This window comes from Diadema setosum, chromosome 7 (assembly GCF_964275005.1).
Source record: "Diadema setosum chromosome 7, eeDiaSeto1, whole genome shotgun sequence".
Classification (NCBI taxonomy): Eukaryota; Metazoa; Echinodermata; class Echinoidea; order Diadematoida; family Diadematidae; genus Diadema; species Diadema setosum.
In genome coordinates this window covers 20,873,016-20,898,082 of record NC_092691.1, presented here as the reverse complement: position 1 = coordinate 20,898,082, position 25,067 = coordinate 20,873,016, and the positions used below count along the sequence as shown (strand labels likewise).

The 25,067-nt window shown below is 40.4% G+C and overlaps 1 protein-coding gene across 1 annotated transcript; it reads right to left on the bottom strand.

Annotated features, from left to right (window-relative positions):
* Positions 1 to 1,762: 1,762 nt before the first annotated feature.
* LOC140231105 (centrosomal protein of 120 kDa-like) lies at positions 1,763 to 24,997 on the bottom strand. The gene is made up of 17 exons (XM_072311258.1): positions 24,868 to 24,997; positions 18,866 to 19,158; positions 17,787 to 17,931; positions 16,965 to 17,131; positions 15,345 to 15,542; positions 13,930 to 14,172; positions 12,054 to 12,384; positions 11,156 to 11,321; positions 10,554 to 10,703; positions 8,329 to 8,443; positions 7,641 to 7,820; positions 6,995 to 7,159; positions 6,519 to 6,608; positions 5,358 to 5,563; positions 4,122 to 4,293; positions 2,833 to 3,077; positions 1,763 to 2,006 (listed from the first exon to the last, which is right to left on the bottom strand). Exons 1-17 carry the CDS (start codon positions 24,911 to 24,913, stop codon positions 1,763 to 1,765), a joined length of 3,156 nt encoding a protein of 1,051 aa, XP_072167359.1. The 5' UTR covers positions 24,914 to 24,997.
* Between the last annotated feature and the right edge of the window lie 70 nt (positions 24,998 to 25,067).

The window sequence follows — 25,067 nt, the reverse complement described above, 5'->3', positions numbered from 1 at the left end:
AGGTATCAGTTTTAAATGAGGTATATCGGTGGTCCCGGCAGCCTCGTTATTACAGGGCTTTCTTGTATTACATGGTAGAAGGTATTGATATTCAAGTTGAACAATCAAACCATGTATTGGAAATTTCAGGATGTAAAACGATCCAGATACAACTCAATTGGTTTGGAATGTTTTCACTTTGCACAGCATATTACTAGTATACCGAGTACACAGAGTTCATAACAGCAAATACAACTCATAAGGTGTAAGTGAACTGGATTGTGACCTGCATGTATGGAGAATAACTGAATTTATACTCCACTCAGCACTGAGGCAAAGCTAGAAGTGATTCTTGCTTCTCGTCTAAAATGGACAGACTGACATCAAGACCAACCATCAGTCTCATATCTCACTTGGCCTTTTATCATACTTTAAATAAAAAGATTGGCATATTCTGAGTTTATGGTATAGAAATCACACACTTTCATGTATAATCTGTCCTGGTAAATATTGAAAAATATTTGCCCAGAAATGCTGTACCGTATGTCCCAAAAAAGTTACAACGGTAACCTCCACAATGATAGCTTTAAGAATAGTTAATCAATCCAAATACAATTTCAGGGTATGAAACTATAACTCATTGCCAACATCTTACAGAAAACCCAATTCGATTTGCTTCCGTGGTCAAAGAGTGTCGAGGATGTCAGGAATCTCTTCCCCCCAAGTTCTGTCTATTGTATTCACACACAAGATTATCGAAGTGCTAAACTTGGAAGAATCAGACTCATGACATGCTTTACAACAATCCACATTTCTCTATGACCGCTTAACCAAATCGGATGGGGGTTTCTGCAAAATAGAGCTAAGATGTTATATTTTAAGACCCTGAAGTAGCATTTAGACAGTTTAATCATATTGGTTGTTATCAATGCAAAAATCTGATTGTAATTTTTTGGGGGACATACTGTATAGTAAAAATCAGTGAGTTTGCTCACTGAGACCAAGACACTTTGCCAACACATTTTAATAGATGCCAGTTGAGGCCATACTATAAGAATATGAAAATATACATTTATATATAATTTTCCAATCAAGGATTCAAGGTGACAAATACTGTATACGCCATATACTTTGCGAATCTAACAACTTCCAAACAATTACGCGAGTAGTTAAATTCGCGATCTTGGAGTACAGCAATGAACGGAGAAATGTATGCATGCACTTCACATTCATATCGGGATCAGAGTTGATATTTTCACATCTTTTTGAATGCAAGAATAACCCTGACTAGTGAAATTCATGAAAATAAAAGACCCACGAAATATGCAACATATACAGTAAACAGGACTTTTACATACAATTCACATGAGTTTAGTAAGCTGCAAGTATCCTTTAGATTATAAACATATGAGTCTCATTGCTGCCAGCATTTTCCATGTAGAAATACAGACAAGCCATGCGTAAAATCTAAATACTGTAAAACGAGGAATGTTTGCATGCATTTTAATTTTGCGAATTTCACGAGCGCCAAGATTCGCGAAATTAGAATGCTCATGAATTTTTTTGTCTACACTATATGCATTGAACGCCAGTGGCAATTCGCATAAATTTCATGCCACGAAAAAGGCCGTCGGCTCCAATTCGCGAAAATTTCGTTCTGCGAATATATCATGTTTTACAGTAAATCATATATGCCTTCCATCACATTTCATTGATCTCTCTGCCGTCACATACAGTCCTCCATCCCTTGATGAGAAAACCAGAGATTGATGTCTTCCCGTCGTCACGACGCCTTCTGCGCTATGGCCTGCCTGATCTGCCTGTCTAGCTCACTGATAATGCGGTCCTGATGGGTGTAGACCCCCGTCCTAAGCAGCGTGTCCCTCTCCTCAATCAACCTCGCCACGTGCTCTTCCATCCCCGCATCCTCGATGCGCTCTTCTGTCTCCCCAGTACCGACGTCAGTCCCTGGGTGCGAGGTTGGCCGGTCGGGGGATTGGCTCTTGGTTTTATCCCCTTCTTTCAGTCTTTCAGGAAAGAGGCGAGTGAGAGAAAGAGTTACCCTCTTCCAACTGTTTCAAACCAGCATAACGCAGAGGAATTATCTACATCACATACAAGTGTATATCTTGGAACATGACCAAACACTTAAAAAGCTTGGGTAAGCTTTAGCTTGGGCAAACAACAAAGCTAGTAGATCCATAAAAGATTACCTGCCACTGACATATGTTTTGAGTTTTGTGCTATCAAGAAAAATACCAGTCTGTGACAAAATGTCTCTCCAGTGTCTCTTTCTCTAGGACATCAAGTAAATCTATAAATTACTTGTAATGGAGTCCAGTTGCTAAATACAAATTATCACAACTTTCTTTGTATGACTAGCTTTCATTAAAATTTGACTATTTTGTTTGCTATATTTGCTTAGACAATCATTGTCCTCGTCAAGCGTTGGCTTATGATGATGGTCTCCTGAATTTCTGTACATCAAGAGTTGCCTAATTTGTCTTTGAACAATAGATATACTGTAACTTATGTTTGCATAAATGTATGCACAAAATAATTTGTTTATTTTCATTTTGCATTGTGTCAGAAGAAAAAAATTGAATATTTGAATTAATCATTTGTTTTAACTGTCAGATTCAAATTATACTGTGCTCAATTAGTTTGTTCGATTGACTTCGTATTTCATTTATGTATGAAAAAGAAATTCAGAAATAAAATCAAAATCAAAATCAAAATCAAATCAAATATTCTACTCTATTCAGTGAAGTCAACATGTCACAGAGTGTAGCTTTTGACTCTAGAAAGGGGGGAGGGGGAGGGGGCAAGGGGCGCGCGAATGTCCAAGCTCACCTGTCCAGCTCGCCCTTAATCTCCTCCAACTCCCTCTGTTCCACCTTGGCCACTTCCTTCTCCTCCGCTGCCAGGTAGCGCAGCCTCATGTGTTCCAGCTCCTGCTGCTGACGTTTGAGCCGCTGCCGGGCCTCACTGGCCTCCCGCTGCTTGAGGCGGGCCAGCTCCTTCAGGGCCCGACCCCACTGCTGCTTGTAGTGCACTTTGGACTTGGTGGCCGATTCCAGCTTCCGCTCAACCTCCACCTGGGATGAGGAATGTCGAAGTGGATGATCGATTTGAAGTTGCATTTCTGTGACACATTTTCCTATTTTTTAACCCTGTTGTATGTATGTTTGTTTTTTGATAAGATTGCACAAATTACTGTAGAAAAAAAAAATCAACAACAGGAGTGGTTGTTTTTTTGTTTTACATAGGTATGTAACATTCTCATAAAGTTCTCCTGAAGTATGAAACATAGGAAAGATTATTACACACATAACGAAGCAAGAATGATGTTTATTAAACAGTCAAGGTTTTTAAAGCTTCAATTTCAACCATGAATATGTTTTATCTTCTTCTGTGAAGGTACATTCAGTCTCAATATTGTGCACATTCTATGCCTTTTTGTCTGGTTTCAAGACAGAGAATTATTCTATCGGCTCTCTCAAAAAACAGCACCCATTTTGCCTAAACCTGACATAGATTAACACAAGTTTGTGTATTCATTCCTGTAGGATTGTGAGTGCATGAACATTCATCATGAAACCATCAATACTTACTGCAGGGGTTTGAAGGAACTTCAAACTATCATTATCTTACAGCATGCACCAACACTAAACACTGCAATAAAGTATATCAATATCATTCTGGAAACTAACATCTTCATGAATATGCTGTCATCCATGGAGTAGGCCATACAACTTCAAGTGACACTGTCTGGCAACTTCTTACATTCCCATAAAATTATCCAGACATTAGTTTACTGTAAAATTAGGAATGTTTGCGTGCATTTTAATTTTGCGAGAGCCAAGATTCGCAAAAGTAAAATGCACGAAAAAAGTTCTTGCCTACACTATATGCATTGAATGCCAGTGGCAATTCGTGAAAATGTCATGCTGCAAAAAAGGCCGTCGGCTCCAATTCGTGAAAATGTCATGCTGCAAATATATCATATTTTACAGTATCTGTTTGATTAAGGGCACTAACAGTACATTGGGGCATCAAGTGATATGTCATTCCTTAAGTATCAATCTGTTCCTAGACTGTGTATGCACACATCTGATGATGGGAGGAATAGAACATGATACCTTCTCCAGTGTCAGAAGATTGATCTGGGCCTGGAGTTGGATCTCGGGCTTGCCGCTGGACTCCTGCCGGAAATGCTCAAACTCCTGGTCCTTCTTGGCCAGCCTCTGGTCAGCCTCGGTCAGCTGGTTGACCAGACGCTGCTTCTCCTCCTCCAATATCTGAACTCTTGACCTACAGGAAACAAACAAATACACAAGGAAAACAAAGAAAAACAATGATCACTCATTACATTTACACTCTATAGTGGTCTTTCATTCACAAATAAATGTGGTGGTATTGAATCAGACAGATAAAAAACGACAAAAAATAAAAACATCTGTTAACTTGTTGTCCTATACACTAACTCTAGAAGTAAGAGACCTCAATAGCACATAACTGTTATATACATGGACAGCAAATAGATTGCTTCATTGTCGCTCGCAGTGCACAAATGGTATGGTAAGTATTATCTAATATTAACATTATGTATATTACAAAACAAGTGAATTATACATTTTACTCTTTTATCTTCATGAATCTGGCAGACTTAGAATATAGCATACAGTCCCATTATGCTTTAAAAAAAAAAGTCAACATAACTATCAAAGCCTGTTTGAGTTAGGATTCCATTAGATGCAATTATCGGACACCATGTGCCACGTATAACCATTCTGCTTAACTAGCCAAGCCTTTTCAACAGCACACATTCAAGTTGATTCATCAATTCCTCCATTCTTGACCTAGTTGTACAGTTGGCAAGCCCAGTCAAGTGCAGTAATGTGCTTTAGTCCAACAGGGAGGTCATGGGGATGCAAGAGGGATTGGGGGGGGGGGGGAAAGGTAATCGCTATTCGATAACAATTTGTAGCACTCTAGCACGTATGCCAATTGGCAGAGAAGGGGTTTAGAAGAAAGAAAAATACAGGCTTTGTACAAAAAGGCGATTACCTGCAATATGGACAGGATAAACTCTCTCATTACTGTTACCATAATATTTCTATAAAACATCAATTGCTTTTTGAGATTAATCATCTTGAGGGGTTAACTCTGTAAAAATATCCCCAACACCGAATCACATACCATCATTCTGCAAGATTTCGTCACATTGAAGCATTTTAGATGCGTGTTATCTAATCATCAAAGATTGCAGAATTCTCTGAACTGTGATGACTCTGGTCTCTTGCAACCACTATGGTAAGACACCAGTGATACTTGATGCTGAGAGAGCTATGCACAAATTAGCGGCTCTGACTCACTTTTCGAGCTCAATCTGGTGGAGGCAGTCCTCCTTGAGTCTCCTGGACGCCTCCTGCATCTCCACCATCTTCAGCTGGTGCTCCCTCTGGAGGTCGGCTCTCAGCCGCATCACCTCGGCCTCGTTGGCTGCCAGCTGCCGCTCCCGCTTCTCCACGTCGGCCAGAGCTAGCTGCAGCTGCTCCTCCAGGGAGCTGTACTCCTCCGTCTGTTGGCATTGGTCAAATTCAGCATCCCGTTTTACTGATGTGTTCATATCAACAGATTCCCCCGTCCCCTCTCACGTTGCATGTTATGAGTTATTAATTAACCTGTTTCTATACAGTTTCAATATTTACAACCAAGCTTGCTAACATTAGTTCCTGCCATGTTGGGCAAGCCTCAGACAAACTTTTTGTTTGTTAGGAGCAGCTTTTGTTTGAATGGTACTCAGAAAAATTGGATATACACATAAAAAGCTGGTCAACGGAATGGGCCAGCTTACTGGTGTATCAAACTCTCTGGACACTGTCCTCTTAAAGATAATAACAACCATGAAGACATTTTCCCCATGATGAGGTGAGATGACTCATATTTTATTCATAAATGACATAGGCTGTCTTATGGAAGCAACAGTCATAAAATCAAGGCAATAGAGTTTACAGTCATATGTACAAGATGCCCATTATGGTGTCATGAAATGACACAACATCATATGTGTTATTGACATCTAAATGTCATAGTCCTGTATTTTCTTTTATCTCCCCAAATTGGCAATGATATTGTGTTTTCACTTCATTTTAGTCATCCTGAATGACTTTGTCTTAAGCCTGTGCTTTCCCCATTTTTCCCTTTATGTGCTCAAGCACTGAACTTAACTTGCCACACTTTTTCACCAGCATTCAGAAATCCCTCCAAACCTATTAACCTAGTTGTAAAGTTATCAAGCCCACTCAGGTGTAACCAATGGCTCTCAGTCCAACAAGAAGGCTAATGGGGATTAGATGGATCAGGTAATCTCCATTCAATGACAATTAGTTCCAAGACATCAGTTCTACAAGGTAATTGATAAACAAAGCAATCCCAATATGCACACTTAGCACAGTTGTGGTGAACAGATTCCACATTTCTGGAAACAAAGGAGTTGATGATCTCATCTCAAACTGTATCTCCACCATCATTACCTTCTTTTTAAGAAGTAAAGTCCTCTCTCTGTCCCTCCGCTTGAACTCTTCTGCCAGAGATTGAAGCTGTCGTAGCTCTTTCTCCTTCAGCTGTGTGCGAAAGAGAAATCAAGTAGGGGAAAGTATGGTGAGATGTACAGTGAAACCGTGGTATAACAAGGTTGGATAAATCAAGGTACCTGATATAACAAAATGATTTTGAAGGTCTAATTCTTTTCATATTCTTTTATAGATTTCAGTGGTCCCAAATAGCATCTAATAGTGAGGTTTTCCAGTATATACCATGCACTTAATGCATTTCATGAAGAGTTGTTTTACCTTTTTTTTTTCATGATTAATGCACTCCATCACAGGCTAGTGCACACAAGTTTGGGCACTCTGGTGTCAGTACTGACATAAAAAGACACTACCAAGTTAATACAAATAATGTCCCTGTGGTAACCTTCGGAATGATCCTTTTCTTCAAGCTCTATTACCTGACTTTCAAAGGCCCCAGCTTGTTGCTCCTTCCACAGCTCTAGCTCCATGGCAGCCTTGTATTCGGCCGTCTCTCTTGGGTCCACTGGAGCGGGAGGAGGGGGCGGGGCTTGTTTGGCAGGTGGTGGTTGAGGTGGCTGAAGCGAGCTACTGGTGGTTGTCGTCTGGATTAAAAGAGGGAAAAAATGACAGGAATGGATATGATCCATATAAGTGATGATTGGTGATAATAAGTAATGATTGGAAATAAATACATTTGAGCGTACTACTGGTATAATAATCATCATCATGATAGCTTTTGTATCAACTTTACATCACCCCTTCTAGAAAGGAAAAGGATTTCCATTCATACTCACTGTGAAAGAGAATTATCTGCCTAACTCCTGGGGGGGGGGGGGGCATTTGTTCAAGAGTTTTGTCAGATATTTTTTTCAAATTGCTCTCAGCCAATCAGATGCAAGGATTTCAGTAGCTTATAACAGTTTATCAGAAGAAAAAAATATTTGACAAAATGCTTGATAAAATGCCCCCCCCCCCCCCCTATCTCTCTGAACCATTGTATATTCATTGCATTCACTGGAAAAATGATGGAAAACTCTACATGCTTGGTAAGGAGTCAGGGTTACACTGTTCTTCCCCACTCACCTGTGACACGTCATCACCAGGGCCCATGTAAACCTCCTGCATTCTGATTGAGCCGTAGTCATCCAGGCCCAGGACTACCTGGAGCTCCGCCAGTCTGGTTAGCTTGCCCTCTGTCGTCTCCACGGCAACACGCTCTGTGAAGATCTGACGCCACCCTTCATTCCCTTCTGCTGTATTTGCCTGGATTGTGGTTCAAATAGGTCATTACAAAGGAAAAATTATAAATCATTTACTAGTGCACTAACATGCACTCTACAATCATCTCACAACATATTTTTAGTGACCAATCATAAAATGTCAAATTACCTGCATGAAACATGGGATGTAAAACAATTTTCTAGCTTTTTATCATTCTCTTATTTCTAAGATGTTAAAATGAGACATAATTCCTTCAAATTCTGTGAACTCATCTCTTCAAATCAAAACATAACAAAGATGAAAATATCACAGCTATTCCTTCTATCAGAATGGGTCTTGTTGATATACTTAGATGGGAATGTCACAAAGCTGTGGCATGTCCTTTAATTCATTTCCACTTGAAAATAAAATAAAAAATCATTACAAAGATATGGTCGCCATCCAAAACTCAAACAGACAATACAAATAGTAGAATTATGAAAGGCAGAGGGAAAGCTTGTCGGAAATGATCCTATCATAAACACATTCATCTCAAGATGGAAAAACTCACGGCTATCCGAGCACGGTCTGCATTGAGGATGCCAGCAAGGGGCACCCTGGCCACACCCAGTAGCTGGTCCTTGGTCATCTTGTCTCTGTGCCATACCTCAACCAGAAGAGGTACCCTGGGGGATGGGGGTGGGGGAGGGCAGGGGCAGGGCAAGCAGACAAGATAGAGCAACACATTTATTCCAGTTCAATTAAACTTGACGCCTACTACATAAGCGATGAACAAGTGTGAGTACGTTGATACAATGCAGCAGACATATAAAGGTAGTGGATTCTCATTGGTGAGAATGAGTTGGGCCTCATGCATTTTGCACTGAAGTAAATACCCTTGAAGCCAAAACATAGTTCTGGTACACCTGCAAAAGTTGTCAAATTTCACTCCCAAATGTACACGTATGCCTAAGAAATGTTTGGAATAACGCTGTAATAACAAGATATTCGATGATTAACGACAAAAAAGCGAAATAATAACCAAAACGGTTCGCCGGAGTCGCAGTCTCAGAACTTACCCGATCAAGGTCAGGTTAAACTCGGACTCGGGGACAACTCGGCCTTGCTTTGATGGCGGGACGAGTTGTCCCTCTGGATTGTACAGTGCTGTACTATGGGAGCGGCCTGTAGCGCATCGCGTTCTGGCTGGTCACAGTTAATGGTCCAAGATGATACCAAAGACGCTTAACTGAAAAAGACAGGAAAATGCGCGCTAATCCTGTACAAAACAAATGGACAGCGCGCTGTCCTCAAGCGTATCACGCACATCACCTGAGACGTGCTGTCTTTGAAGTTGTTGTTGTTTATCAAGTGTCTTTGATTGTTTTTTCAGTATGGCGATCATGAACTGCATGTAAATTGTCTGAAATAGGGGCGAGTTTTCCCTGACACCAAGTTAGTCTGGATCCTTCTGGAATAAAAGTCAGTATACCGACTCTTATTTTTTATCTCGAATTACTCCAAAACAACTCATCATCCCAGTAAATCACGTCAGCCAGGTGAGTTTCTTGGCAGACTCTTTCAATATATTGCAAGCAAATATGAAATGGTGCCAGACGGGTTCTCACACCCTTACCAAAACTATGTTTTCACTTTAAATAGTGTGCTGCATCACCTCAAAACTGCAAATTTATAACTGTGCACTACTTAATTTATAAGACAGGTCACTCATATACAAACTTTGCTTACCCTGGTAGCTACAAACTGTAATCCACATCTTCGGTCAATGCAGTCAATTAAATTTTACACTACAACCAATACATCAATATTTGGTTCTGTACTATGTGTATTCTAACTCAAAGTCGACCCACTACAGCTCCTTCAGTGTTCAAGTTGCACACAAAGTGCATGTACGTATTTACAGCTGGCCAACTTTATGAGGACATAAATGATGACAGTCACTATATCAACGAGTGCATGAATGCACACTCTCTCAAGCTTGCCTAAGATTGGCCTGTGAACAGTACTACACAACCACTACACTGAGTGCATTTGCACAAATTTAACATACAGTCACTCGACATAAACATGCATTTGCCACTGGATGTACCTATCATTGAACCCATTTCATAATAGCACTGTCCATTTCAGTATCACATATGAATTAACAGGTCATTCCCTCAACAGAATCTGTACACTCCCTATAACTCTTCTGGCAAGTGCCAATTTTCAAATTCTAGTCAAAATAACGCCATAACAGTAGCTGATTTGCATAAGAAACTTCTTCTTCTTTTTTTTTTTTATAGTTATGACATTTCCAGCAATCAATAATCTGACGAAATTTGTATTAAGTCACTGTAATTGTCTGGTTAGTCTTAGGATATGCCATGATTCCACAGCATTACTATTTTATCAAAATTGCAGTGGGTTCCCAGAGATATCGCCATCAAAACACAGGTACTCTACTGTAGTATATCTTTGCTACTTCATCGTCATTGACTTCATTCATTATACTGTGTCCCGCTAAATTTTCAAGTGACTAGCATGAGCCCAATATACCTAAGGATTCTGAGCTGGTCTTCCACATGAAATATAGCAAATCTGTTCAATGGAAATTAAAAGAGACATGCTGCTTCACATTTCAGATTCTTAAAGACAAAGGGACAAAAAGTTAGATTTAAAATTTGTTACAATGACAAAGTAATGATATCGTAAATGCACAAATCCACACCATTACACACAAAACATATGACAAAAGATCACTATCACAAAGTACACAAATTTCCCAGGTGTTACCTGAGTAATGTTTCCCTCAGTTGCTGCGGCGTTGTGGCAAAGTCAAAGGCACAGAAGGAGTGTGGTAGCAACACTTCTGTGTGGCGGCGTACCTCCACTGGGGGGTGAGTCATAATGGGGGCTGAGCTGCCAAAGAAGGGGTATGTGTACCTGCAGGTCATAGATTCAAAATCATGGTATGGATACCCAGTGAAGTGGTTTGTGCAAACCTCATTGACAGCGTAGTAAGTCTTGAGGCAAAGTATACTTCACAGTAATAATTTTACTCATCATAATGCCATGTACATAAAATTAACATCTATGAAAATGCATAATCCATGTTTATAATGCTAAATCTACTTACAAATCAATCTGAGCGCCTAGATCTTTTAGGTCACTATTGACATTCACAGACTTGCTTTCCAAGCAAAGAGAAATGATCCTAAGTTCAAATCTACACTTTTCATGTATGCAAGATCTGATATTCAGACATGTGTACGATTGGCATTCATGCAAGATTTCATAAACGTGACTTCTCATGCAACACTGCGTGGTAAAGTCACAGCAGTCTTGAATAGCATGTTCTTCAGTTGACGTAATGAAGGGAGGCAATGAAGGCTGACCTCAAGAAGATGCTGAGGTTGGTTGATGTGAGGACATCCTTGATGCTCCTGAGATCAATGGAGAAGCAGAAGTGGTGGACAGACACGTCGGCAAAGTCCAGCTGCTTGACGACGGGAGCAGCTTTTGACTTTTTTGACTTTGGAGATGGTTTGGCAGCTTTGGCATCTGGGAAGAACAAAATAAGATGGACACGTTTTGGTATGATGGACAAAGAGGGAGATTGGAGCTCTTGGCACATGGGTGTCCATTCATCTCAGGAAACTTTTCACATTTTTTCATCACTTGAGTAGACACATCACACTGTAAATTGTTACATATGTGTTTTCAGGTAGTTCTTAGGAGATTTATGCATTCATGAAGAGGCAGAAATATTAGCTAAGTGAATTCAAAAATTCATGCATGACACATTTAGTAACCTCGGAGTGCTACACAGATTTGCCAAATGGTCCACACAATTGCGTGATCATGGTATTGACAGTTTAACTTATCAAATTTTGCATGCCAGTGTGTGATTTTAAGAATTTGCTGAGTGTTGTTAATCCATCAGTTGAGATTAAAAACAAAGAAATAATTTCTAATCACAAGCAATATTAACTGTTCAATCAAACTAATACTACTGCAATGGACATGGATTTGGATTCCATCACCTAAGCAACTGGGTATGTCACATCTGTGGGACAGCTAAGAACTCCGCAACTTGATTGTCCACCCCCACACAAGGAAATGATTAGAAATAAGGGCATGAGCAGCTGTGATCAAAACATACACATACACACACACACACCAAAAAAAAAAAAAAAAAAGATGAAACAAACACAAACCAAAACACACACACACACACACAAAAAGCATTTTGGGACAAAAAGAAAAAACTTCTTCAAATCATTTCACTCTCACCTTCAACTTTTTTCCTTGGCTCCGCCTCCACGTCTTCCACATCATGCAACGTGTCTGCATCAGTGTCGGCTTTTGACTCTTCCTGCGGTGGTGTGTATCCACCATAGCTGTCACTTGAGCCGTGGGGAGATCCACAGGGGGACCCTGGGGCAGGGTCCTTGGGGATAGAGGTGACCTGCCTGCTTTTTTCAGTGCGCTTCTTCTTGGAGGGAGTTTCCTCGTGGGGCACGGCAAGGGGAGACTCGGGTGGGGATTTCGGGGGAGCCTTGGTGGGAGTCGATGGCTTTTCTGCCGCCACCTGTCCTTGCTCTTTTTGACCAGTGTCAGCAGCCTAAGTAAACATCATCGGATATTGAGAATACTTTATATCAGTTGGCAAACAGGCTGTCTAGCAAACTTATGCCAATGCAATTTCATTCACAGTAACCTCTTACTCTGCCTATGTGAAAGCCTGAGAGAAAAGAGGCCACATTACGGCATACATAAAAGCAAGAAAGACAGAAAAAAAAAACATCACTATTCTTCAAGAGCTACTTCATCATTAGATACACACACAGTTGAAGAATGCAAGTAAATATCTGCTTTTATTGTGGGGTTGTTCAGAAACATCCTCATTACAAATATCACATTTCACAGCTTACTACTGACATACGATGTAGGTATATAGATGTGCTTAAAATAAAATAGGATTCACTTCACCTTAAGACACATATTAACAGTATTTTGGACATCATTTCATCAATTCCTCACAAGGTAGCCCCACAGTAATAGAGCAAGTACCATCTCAAATATGCGCTGCTTTACATCTCTACTTCCAATTCTCGCTATCGCCAATGACGTAAAAAGTACCCGGATGTTGATTTAAGCGTCATTTACGGTGCATTATGGGGTAGTCCGGTAGCAAAGTCACTTCCGTTCGTACGCGCGTGATACGTCACTAATGCTATTTACACACACAACTGACTGTATTCTACGTGTACTTCCGGTTTTCTCAACTTGAATTACAGCTTTAATATGGTTTGAAATTTCTCCATTCTTAAGAAATTGCTGTTAATACGACTATTGGTTGTTGTTGCGAAGCTGCCATGTGTTGTTCGCACGACAATAAATGAAAAAAATCTGCAAAAATAGGACCCTTACTGGCATGCGAGAGACGTGGCCGCGTGGGTGAAGTTTGCGGGTGACTCCACAGCGCATTACGTGCACGCGCGACTTACTAGTAGTGGTAGTAGCACTAGGTAGTAACTGTTAGGCCTAGTGCCCAGGTACATTGTACGTACTTACTTGGAAGAAATTGCTTCGGAGACACGATAAGTTCGAGATCACTGTTCGTTCCCGATTGTGTTCGCAACATTTCGACAGAGAACAAATAAAAATAAAAGATGGGCATTCCATGACGATATACTGTATATCCAGGTGGGTGAATATTTTCCAGCATATTTTCAGCGTATGCAGAGATGACTGATCTGTGATGTGCACATCGATCGCATGATCAAGCAGTACGCTGTACCGGTATGTGTTAGCTTATACGCTGCGTGCAGTGAAAATGCAAGGCTGGCCGCCGGCGGCGGGGACTACACTAGTGTACCAGTATGACAGGCCTGGCCACTCGCTGGCTCGGGCGGTACAGCGGCCTTCTGTACAAGTATCCGTGGTCGGCGCTGCGCTATAGGTAAGGTACACGTACGCGCACGCTAGCGTTGTGCAAATTATGCCCCGCGCCGGAAGTGCCCTTGCTACCAAGTGCACTAAATCTTGACGAAAAAGCCACATCCGGGTACTTTTTACGTCATTGGCGATAGCGAGAATTAAATACAAGTAAATGAGTAAGTAAGTAAGTGAAAAATTCATTGTGCGATAGGTATTCATGACATGCCTGGCTCGGCTGGGGTTGTAGCGGTATCTCCTCTCTCCGCAGAGCCACCGAGGCCCCGACGCATGGGGAGGAGCTGCTGGCCACAGGGGGCTCTTGCTGCTGGCGCTGGGCGGTGCTGAGGATCTGGAAAGCGCCCTCAGTGACCAGCGCCTGCCGGTCGATGGCATCGTCGCCCGGATGGAGGAGTGTACTCAGTCTCACATCAGCTGTCCCCAATGTCTTCTCGCCACAGCAGAGATGAATCTGCGAGGAATCAATGTTTTCATACTTGTATACATTCATCACTACACAAAAGGCCCGTTTGAGGCGGCACAATGGCTGACATAGTATAGTATACAAATGATGCACAGGTCTGAGTACGTCAGCAGGAATTGTGTGCTTGAGGTAAACTATGGAGCTGTTTAACCCACGAGGCAAAACCGTGTTGGTTTAGACTAGATTCCATAATTTCTGTACGCACACTATTCCTACTGATGAATGAAAAGACATGTATATCATCTGCTTTATAGAATGATGAGCAATTTTTTGCCAGATACTGTAAAAGTGGAAATTTTTGCGGTGTTGAAATTTTCGCGCATTTAGCGCAACCAGAAACTAGCGCGAAAATAAAAACGCGCGAATATTTTTGCTTGCCATACGTTCCTGTGCGTGATGTCTTGATTCCGCGGAATTAAAAACATGCGAAACTCTTCTGACCAGGCCTAGCGCGAAAAATTAGTCGCGCGAAAATATCCACTTTTACAGTATCCCTTTTCAGTCATGTAATCTGATGGGGAATTTACAGAAGGAATTTCCTTCTGGCTAGCCATAAATGCGTGGCTAGCCGTACTGTGCATCCCGTAATTCCAGCCATGCATCCAATAAGTTCTGGATGTACGGTAAATTTACTGGATGCACAGTTAGCTAGCCAATAGGCATCTCTTACTGAGTTGTGCGAACTCTTGCTACAAGTGTGCGATAGCATGCTTACAGTAACTATTGTCATTGAGGCAATATGCGGCCAGTAAAATTCAACACACAGCTCTTGCCCTGTGAAATGTGAGAATTTTCTTGACTTGTTGTATACTTTGGCTTTTCATTTGTCTCACAGTCACTCATACTCTCACACTGCTGGCTCTGACATGCTGGATGCTAGAATCTCTCATTACAGACAATCACAAAATGTCCCTTTTCAGTCTTGTTTTGTCAAAAATATCATTGGGAATGTGCATCACATTTGCTAATGCCATGAATGGGCAGTCTAGTCTCTGAAATATGCAAAATATAAATTAGCATTTTAACATTACAGAATATATCCTCACTTACATGCCTTACATGAAACCACAAGCTTGATAGTTCCTGTATCTAAAATATTTGAGGAAATTGCCTATCATATGTTCTGGAACTATATCACATTATTTTCAACATGTCCTTACCTGAAGCAAAGGCTCTCGCTGAAAGAACACCCGTAACGTGTCTACGCTACTCTTGATTCTGACGGACGCTCTCTCCGCAGGAAACACTGGGTTCAGGATGTCCCGAAAGCTGTCGTTGGTCACGTGGTTGCCAAGCAACGAGTAAAAGAAGAAGAAACCCTCGTGGTGTGCTGGTAATGGTGTGTCTGTAGGAACCAACTGAAAACATTTGGAAATAGAAGAAACAAAACAGCACTGTAAAACAAGATGGTTTTGCCTGCATGATATCTTCAAGATTTATGAAAATAAAATGCACATGAAAGCTTTTGTCTACACAATGCATTAAATGTTGATACAATGCTGCAAACCGTACAAGCACTCATACTGATATGCTTACTAGTAGTGCGCATTCTTTTTGTTGTTCTTGTTTATCAACCATGCATATTTTTGTGTGCATTCAGTTTTGTTGTGTGTTTTCCATCAACCAGCAGCATGTGTTCCACAAATTTTTGTATTACTAGTACATGTAGTTTACTCACAATTTTTACATAGTTGGCGCAATTTACCTATTTGCAAAAGTTTCAAGCCACAAATGCTTGTGGCTTCCCAGTATCATCTTTCTCTCATGTATCCAATGTCAGTCATTTTGTTGCATTTTGTTTCATTTTTTTACTTCATGTTCCATGGCTTTTTTTAATATACTATGATTATTAACCCCTTGAGAATGAGTCCCGAGTATACTCGGGCAAGTGTCTATAGGAAATGCGTGTTGTAGCAAAATCAGCCAGTCCTAAACGGGTTAAAAGTACTTTAAAGGGTGTGTACAGTTCTGGTCGAGGTGAGGATTTAGCATTTAACGTTTTGTGAGATATTCAGAAACCACTCTATGAGATGTCAAAGAGCATGCAATTCTAAGGGGTATCAAAAGTTTATTTGATGAAAATCGATTTTGAAATGGCGGACATATCCAAAAACAAGGTGAAACAAAGAGATCCTAATAAAGTTGTGGCCTGTCGCCTTTTATTATTATCACTTTTTTGGATATCTCAGCCATTTGAAAACCAATTTTCATAAAATAAACATTGAATCCTTCTTAAAATTACATGCTCATTCATATTTCATAAGAGGTTTCTCATTATCTCACTTAAGAATGCTCAAAACATGAATCCCCACCTCAACCACTACTGCACAGTCCCTTTAAAGCCATTACTGGGCTGGACCTTTTGCCTAAGTATCTCATGAAATGAATCAGACCAATGTCATTACTACATAACACATGACAACAAGAACCAAATTGAAAAAAAAAAGATAAAAGAATGTGCAAGTCAATTGTCACTATCAAAGTTTAGATGTAATTGTTCTCTTGATATTCTACTCTGCAAAGCGATACTGAGCAGAAGTCTCAACTACCATCAGTGTCTACTTGAATCTAAAGTGATGATATTAACCAGACATCAAATGATCAATCCAAATGTCTCCCCATGACGCGATTTTTAGTCCACACATTTTAACGATGAAAAAATTCTTTGCTTTAATGACAACAATGAGGATCTATACAATAAATTCTGAGTACATATCATCACTGAAAAACAACTTTCAATAAATACATACAAACACACACAAACACACAAACAAGCATACTTTTGACAGGTTTGCAGCAAAGGCTATGGTGACCGAGAGGACAAAGCTTTCCCTACAGGTGTCGGCTGGTCCAATCTGGTAGAATCCTTCCTCGTTGTTCAGCCGTGGAGAGAGGGATTCTGGCTCTATCTTGGGCACTTGAGCTGTCTCCCCTGGCTTCAAAGGAACTGCCGAAGACATAGAAATCAATAGGATGACACATGCAGCAATGTATAATACTGCAGCAGGGGGGGATTTCATCAACGAATGAATAGGTGGGCATGCAACATTGTACAAATAATCACAGAGCATCAAAAAACTTCATACATGGCTGTTCCCGATTAAATAAGCAGTATGCTGATACAGCAAAATAACATAAAACCAGAATCGCTAATTTCGCAAACCAAGATTTGCAAAAGTAAAATGCATGTGAAAGTTGTTTGTGTTTTTTTTTTTACAAAATGCATTGAATGCCACTGGCAATACTGGTTTATAGTAGATAGGGAAGAGAGTTAAAGCAGCACTACTAAACAATGTGACAACTTAGAATACACAGTCAGATCAAAATTTTATACAATCAGAAATCTGATGTCATTCAACTTTGATTGCAAGCTCCTCTCTTAGGGGCATTTCTGACATCATCATGACTTCACAACTTGCAAATAACTCAGAGAGAATGGCCGTCATCTCAAAGCAGGTTCTGATTTGATTATACACAGGTCTCCTGCATCAGGGATCTCAACACAGATTCACTAATTCGGAGACTATAAATGAAATCAAAGTCCTGTCAAAGACTTTAATTTCACACAATTAATGCAAAAAATGAGATAGAGAACGATTTACCTTGTCCGCGCCGTGGTGGAGCTGCCCTGGCTCTGAAACTCTCATCCTTGCTGGCATGGGCATCCACTTCTAACGAAATGCCCACGTGTATTTCTGGCTTGTGACGGTGATACTTGGTGTTGAGGAGGGTATACCACTTGCCAGACTACAAAGCAAAGCAAGGAGACAATGCACGCAGGGACAAAAGGGCAGAGTGAATCATGTCTTGTCATATCTCAATGATGGTACGTTGGTTTTATAGTGAAGTTGCCAACATCCTCTTTTGGCACCACCGTGCCTCTTTACACTTCTTGGCATGATGACAGCATTGAGCAGAGAGATGTCTTGAATTTTTGAAATTTACTTCAAGCTTATACCGTGTACTGAAATTAGTGCATATGCTAGCAAGAGCCAAAGCGGTGACAAGAGTCCACATACTGGCTATGCAATGCCACATAGTAGTAACATTTACACATATTACAATGTTAAAGCCATTTATTACACACTCCTTGTCACTTGACTTGGGTGGGAAGTGGGGTGGTGAAGGAAAGCACATGAGCAAGAGATTAAAATCATTGTACTGTTGCCACCCGCAAATAGTATCCATCACTTGTTTGCAGCATGATGCTTCGGAGCATAAATGTTTTCTCGGTGGACACATTTCTGAACTTACTCTGCTTGTGGTATATCAAGTGCAGTACTATTTACACCGTCCGGGATGTCACACTCGGCATCACGTGAGCACTACTAACTGTTACTGTTAACAACTTTATCAAATCCTGTCTGATTTTCATCACCTTTTGATTGACTTTATCTCAACTGCTTTCCCTGAAAAACAACTTTCTCTGGTGATTATTGGCCCATCACCCTTCAGTATTTCTGTCCCCAAGATTTAAGTGCTAGCTGTCTGTTTAACAATGCAATCAATTTCTTCTTCTTTTTTTCTGTTAATATTCTTAATCTTACTGAGAATATGATAATCCTGTGGTTGCTGTGTGTATCCCCACAAAGAGTAGCATACAGGTGGAATAACAAAGTGCAGAGATGAGGAATAAACACGAAGTAATACAAAGGAAAAGGGAGAGAAGAAGAGATCTCACTGTCGGTAACTTGGCTGGCGATGCTTCCTTCATAGCCGCAGATCTCAGGTCCAGCAGAACGTAGCCTATGCTCTCCCTCGACTTGGTCTGCACACTCACAGCGTAGCAGAGGAGTTTGACAGGGGTGCGCTGCAGTCGGTGCTGGTGTAGGGCTTTCCTGCTCAGCTCCCATGCCAGCTCGGTGTGGAACTCCGGAGACTCACTGTGCTGCACCGGGTCTGTGGCCAGAAGCTCGCCATCGAATTTGGACTCCACCACAAGCTCCTGACTGGGCCGTTTGGGAAATTTTCTCCCTGCACAATGTGATAATCATTGAAAAGGTTAGGGTGCTTCATTTAATGTGACTGCTTTAGCTGGGTGGGGAAACATACAACAATTATACATTAATAATTTAATTATGGTGGCTGAGTATGGTGGTATGGTATGGTGACTGGGATACTCGAAGCCTCATGAAATCCTTAGTAAGTTGTTGAAGGACAAGTTCACCTTCATTAACATAAGGATTGAGAGAATGTAGCAATATTAGTAGAACACATCATTGAAAGTTTGAGGAAAATCGGACAATCTGTTCAAAAGTTATGAATTTTTGAAGTTTTTGTGCAGTCACCGCTGGATGAGAAGACTACTGCAGTGTATGATGTCACATGCGTACAACAATATAAGGAAAATATAAAGAGAATTTCACAAAATTTCATCTTTTGAAAAAAGTACACATTCCCTTGACTCGTTACTGACATATGTTATGGGTAATATTATTCCCATTGCCTTTAGAAAGAGGCAAGTCAAGTGCTCTTTTATTATGCGAAAAAAGTGAAAATATGTTGAATTTTCTTTACATTTTCTTTATACTGTTGTACTCATATGACATCACGAGCCTTAGTAGTCTCCTCATCCAGCGGTTCCAACACAAAAGTTTTAAAAATTCATAACTTTTGCATCGATTGTCCAATTTTCCTCAAACTTTCACTGATGTGTTCTACTAATATTGCTGCATTCTTTTAATCCTTATGTTAATGAAGGTGAACTTGTCCTTTAACCTTGGGCCTGGCAATCAGAAGGCAAAAAGCTCAGCTCATCTTCATTTTAAAAATATGCAAGGGATTTGATAATACTGACAGCGCTCCAACAGTTTGGGTTTTTTTGTCTGCCAAGTCAGCCCCCTCCCCCGAAAAAAAAAAAATATTTTAGCTAAATTGAAGAAAGAGTCCATATAGTTTTTTCCAGGACAAAGTTCCTGACAAACCTGTTAATGCAACCTCTACTGACAAATTCAAACAAAACTAGAAATTAATCAAAGCAAGTAAAACAAAAACAAAAACAAACAAACAAACAAAAATGGTAAAATGGACAGGGTGGACCCATTCCTAAATCAGGTCACGAAAAAACTGTTTTGAATTTTTTTTCTTTACAGTCTTCACACATGAGGACTTATTCAGCATGCCTTTGTTTAAAGACAAATCTTTTGAGACAACTCTAGACAATACCACATTTCATCCAGAAATGGTTAAGGAGTGCCTTTCCAAATTAGACTGCTCTAAGCCGCCACGTCAAAATTGAGTACACAATCATGTACCTGGTAACCAAGGACTTGGCGGAAATCACTGCTACAGGGCATCTATTCAACATACTGTAATTTCAGAAAGGGAAGATCCTGTATTGATCACTCATTAACTGGTGGTATCACAAGACTGGGCACAAGCTTTGGATAATAACAACTCCATAGATTGTTATTACCTATGAGTCTAGACATCCCAGAAGCTTTAGATAGTGTCCAACACAAAAGACTCTAAACTGAGATCCATGCCTTTGGTATTCAAGGAAAACTACAGAATTGGATCAAGTCCTCAATGCAAAATTGCAGACAACAAGTTGTATTTAATGGTACTTCATCTACACCAACAAAAGTAACAAATGGCATAACACAGGGATGTATCCTTGATCCAGAGTTATTACTCATTTACATCAACGACATGTTGGATACCACCGGTACGCCAATGAGAACAGTCCAGCTGATGACACTAAACTCTACCCATTAGTAAACAACACCAGAGACCACGCAGCTCTGGAAGGCAAGCTAAAGAATCTGAATGAATGGGCAGATACATGGCAGCTTCCCTCCCCTTCAACAAAGATAGACCTGTGCAAGTTGTCCACTGCGGGAAGAATAACCCAGGCTTAGACTACATTCTTACATCTAAAAGATCCCCAATCTCATACTCTACCACTGAACAGAATCTGGAAGTCACACATGACAGCCAGTTCATATTTTCAGCTCACTGGACAAAGTAGTGGCAAACTCAAATTGCAAGACTGAAATCATCAAGCCTTTAAATTGTTTTCTTCCCTTAATTCATAAAACTTTATCCAACTCTACAAATCTATAGTACGTCCATCATTGGACTATTGCTCCCAAATATGGCACCCTTGCTTGAAGAGGGATTCGCAGAGGATTAAGAAAGTGCAAAGATAAGCAACATACCATACCTAGTACTCCATACCTAGCTTCAGAAATCACAGATATTCAGAGAGGTTAGCCGAACTTAGATTACAGTCTCTAAGTTACCATAGACACTGAGCAGATCAGATTCAAATATTCAGGATTATAATTAGACAAGAACACATTCGCCCAAGCAAGTTCTTTAACTACAGAACAAGAAATAGAAATCTTGGACATACTGTAAATAAAGCAAGGTGACAAAGAACAGATGCAAAACCCATAAGTGTTAATTTACAGGCAAATGTCTTCTCACAGTGTATTGGCACTGTTATCAGTTATGGAACAGGGTCAATCTCCCAGACTATGTGGTAAATAGCACATCTGTCACTCAATTCATTTATATCTAACTTGGAGAAAGCATGTATGACCAAAAAAAAGAAAAAGAAAGAAGGACAAGTACTAAACCCTGAGCAGCAATTTACAGTACATGCCCAAGTTCTCAGTAAACCGCACCACACACACACACAAAAAGGAAAATTTATTCAAATGTTTATTTATTACCATACCCAGACAAAATATATCTAGATGGAGAAACAAAGGGGCACATACGTTTTGTAAATCAAATTAGCCAACAGCCAGGCCTTTATGAACTTATGTCAACACTAACACTGGCTACATACAGTAAATCTGAGCCTGGGAGCAAAATTTAGATCCTTGTGTGTTTTGGAGAAGGAATGAAATTTTTGGCATTTTAATCCATATTCCTCAGTATGAGTCTTAGTAAAATTAAACAGTGACTACTACATCTTTTAATATAACGACTTTAACCAGGCGTCATCACTTGTTTCGTCACCATAAACTTTGAGGTAGTTTGCTGGTGGCAGCACCTGACCTGTCCTAGGCAGCTCGTTTTGTTACAAACATGTGTGTTAGGGAAGCAAGTGTCACCCACAATGTACCTCCTTAGTTCGCTAAAATGGAACTCACTCCAACACAGACAGGGGGGAAAAAATTTTTATCCCGTTTTCACAAGATGCTCCACAGGGATACAGATCACATTCATCCTAAACCAGATAGAAGTAGACAGGGGCATTCAAATCAGTTTGAGGTACCAGTTAGCAACACAGTATATACACTTTGTAGGAACTCTTTCTTCCCTCGAACCACAAGGACATGGAATAGCCTTCCTCTCGAGTTAACTCAGCCACGTGTTTTCTCAGATTGAGCCCACCCTCTGCTGCCAGCTCCAGTTTAAACTCCACTTGGGGTCTTTTGGAGGATAACTTCCAAGTACAAAGTACCAAGTAGGGCTTTTTTGGGATCAATAATTTTGATCTGTATCGCTTGCATCAATCTGACTGTTGGTGCAGTGGAGGAGCACGATCTAGGGCAGTTGTTTGGGAGATAGAATTAGCACTAGTTAATGATGTTAGGTCTAGCATAATTCACATGTGGCGCTCCTCCACACAGGTGGGAGTGCCCTGAGTCAACAGAGTGGTGTCTCTGTACGATGAAAAAAGAAACACAAATTTAAGCGCCTCTAAGTGTCTTATTTTACCAGCAAATGGCTAATTTTTAAACTATATACGTTCCATATTTAATTCATACCCATTGTGCACTTGCTCATTTCCAGATTGATCCCATGGTCGTGAAATATGTTTTTCTACAAGATCATTTCCATACCCCCATTCTTCCTTTGTTTTTCGAAACAACCTTTGCGTGGTACATAGAGTAAAACCACCAATTTTCGGACACTATATTTAATATTTGTTCAACTCAAATAATACAAACAAAATTATATCTATAACATTACACAATGTATATTAAATATATCAAACTACTTTTTCCCAATATTGATTTTGTTAAATGCATCATAAAATTTCACAAAATCCACAAATATTATCACCATGATAATTCCTCAAAATTCAGACAGCGTCTCCAAAATTCAGACACACACTACGCGCGTTCAATGTCAATACGCATACAAGGCCGGTGAAAAATGAGTGCGCGCCATACCTTGTTGGCACAAAGTTGCATCGGGGACGTTGCAGCACCCGTTCCTGTCCAAATTTTGATGGCTCGGCACTTGCATTCAGCCCCTGTAAATTTGTTCACTGCAGCTGCATCGGCACGTACGGATATTTTGTTTTTCTTTTACATTTTTCTCGCAACAGAACGTAATAATTTTTCAATTTTTAGCGGTTTAGCGACCCTAATTCTTAACACGGGACCTAATTCGCGCATGCTTTGGAAAAGGTTGTGCCGATTCTGCATATTTGGTGGCGAAAAATTGTGAGTTTAGATGTATCTTTGGAAGTGACTTAGGCACTATCCTGTGGTGAACGAGTGTGCCAGTATGTGAAACGATGTGATATGCGTTTGTTGAGACAGTAGAAGTTGCTGGCTTGAGATAAGTGACAAGTACTGTCCGGATTTTGGAAGGCCAGCCGAATATTGGGGCTTTTAGGATATATTACAGGTATGGTATTACAGGACACGCACATTTCTCCGTACTGATGACATTCAATACACGCAGGGCTTGCTTCGTAGACTAGCTTCACAGAGCGTTGTATGGACCGAAATCGTGAAAAATGCGACACAAAAATGTGAAAAACGCTAGAATCTAGTTTAGAAGCAGACGTCAATTTTTCACATGATTTCATCGCATGAACTGTTCGAAATGTTCATGTCAGACATTTTTACCGTAAAATACAAAATTTGAGCGTCATTTCATTTGCCGAATTTTTCTTTGGACTTTGTCGTACCCTCGGTAGGCATGTCTACGGTGAATCGTGGGTATGAATTGCGATTCTGGTGCAAGGACAAGGTGCAAAAGACGTTGATTATTCCGTTACGAACAACGTGTCCGGTATTAATTACAATGCGATTTTGCATAGCGCAAAAAGACAACTTTTTTACAGAGGGGTATGTTTGAAGCATATTTTCTGAAAACTGGAGCAAAAAATTGACAAAAGTTGGCTGAATTCGTAATTTCCAGGAGTCTGTGTCACTGTGAATAAGTGGTGTTATTCTTAGCCAAAGTTTCATCCTCTGAGTACGGAATTCAAAGCCACGAAAAAAAAAAAAAAACGTCCGGTGCAGTGATACGATCTAAATTAAATTTACTCTACTAGTACTAGGCTGTGAGTCTAGATCTAGAATCTAGCTCTAACAGTTAGATTTTCTACTATTCTAGAGTCTAGAGTAGACTAGGTCTAGTTGACTAGGTAGACCGTCGTAGACGCGTAGAACTTTCTACGTTCTAGAATCTAGATCTATTTGATAAGGAAAAGATTCACGAACGTGGCGAACAGCCTTCTAGTTCTACAACGCTATCTTTATATGCAATCATGGGGGATCAGGACCATGAATACTATTGTTAGAATTAAATTAGGCCTAGGGTAAAGGAAAGAAACAATCTCCATTCTCAGAAGCAGGTCTCGTCATTCACCAGCACAAAACTGAACATCTGGGACTGTCGTGTTGATGAATTGTGATCTTGCCGAGTAAACGCCACCGGAATAGTTCAAATGATACACTATCCATTCAATTATCTACATCTTACCATTAATGATAGATACGACAAGGAGATACTGGTCCCCTGCGGCCATCGTGATGTCTGTTGCTGGATATCAGCTTCTACAATGAGACATTTGTTAGGGTCGTCGTCGATGTGTAAACAAGAACTTCAAAATTAGCGGCCATTTTTATCAGCCTTCGCGCACGCGCAGTACCATGAAAATAAGGCTCGTATGCCGGAAGTGA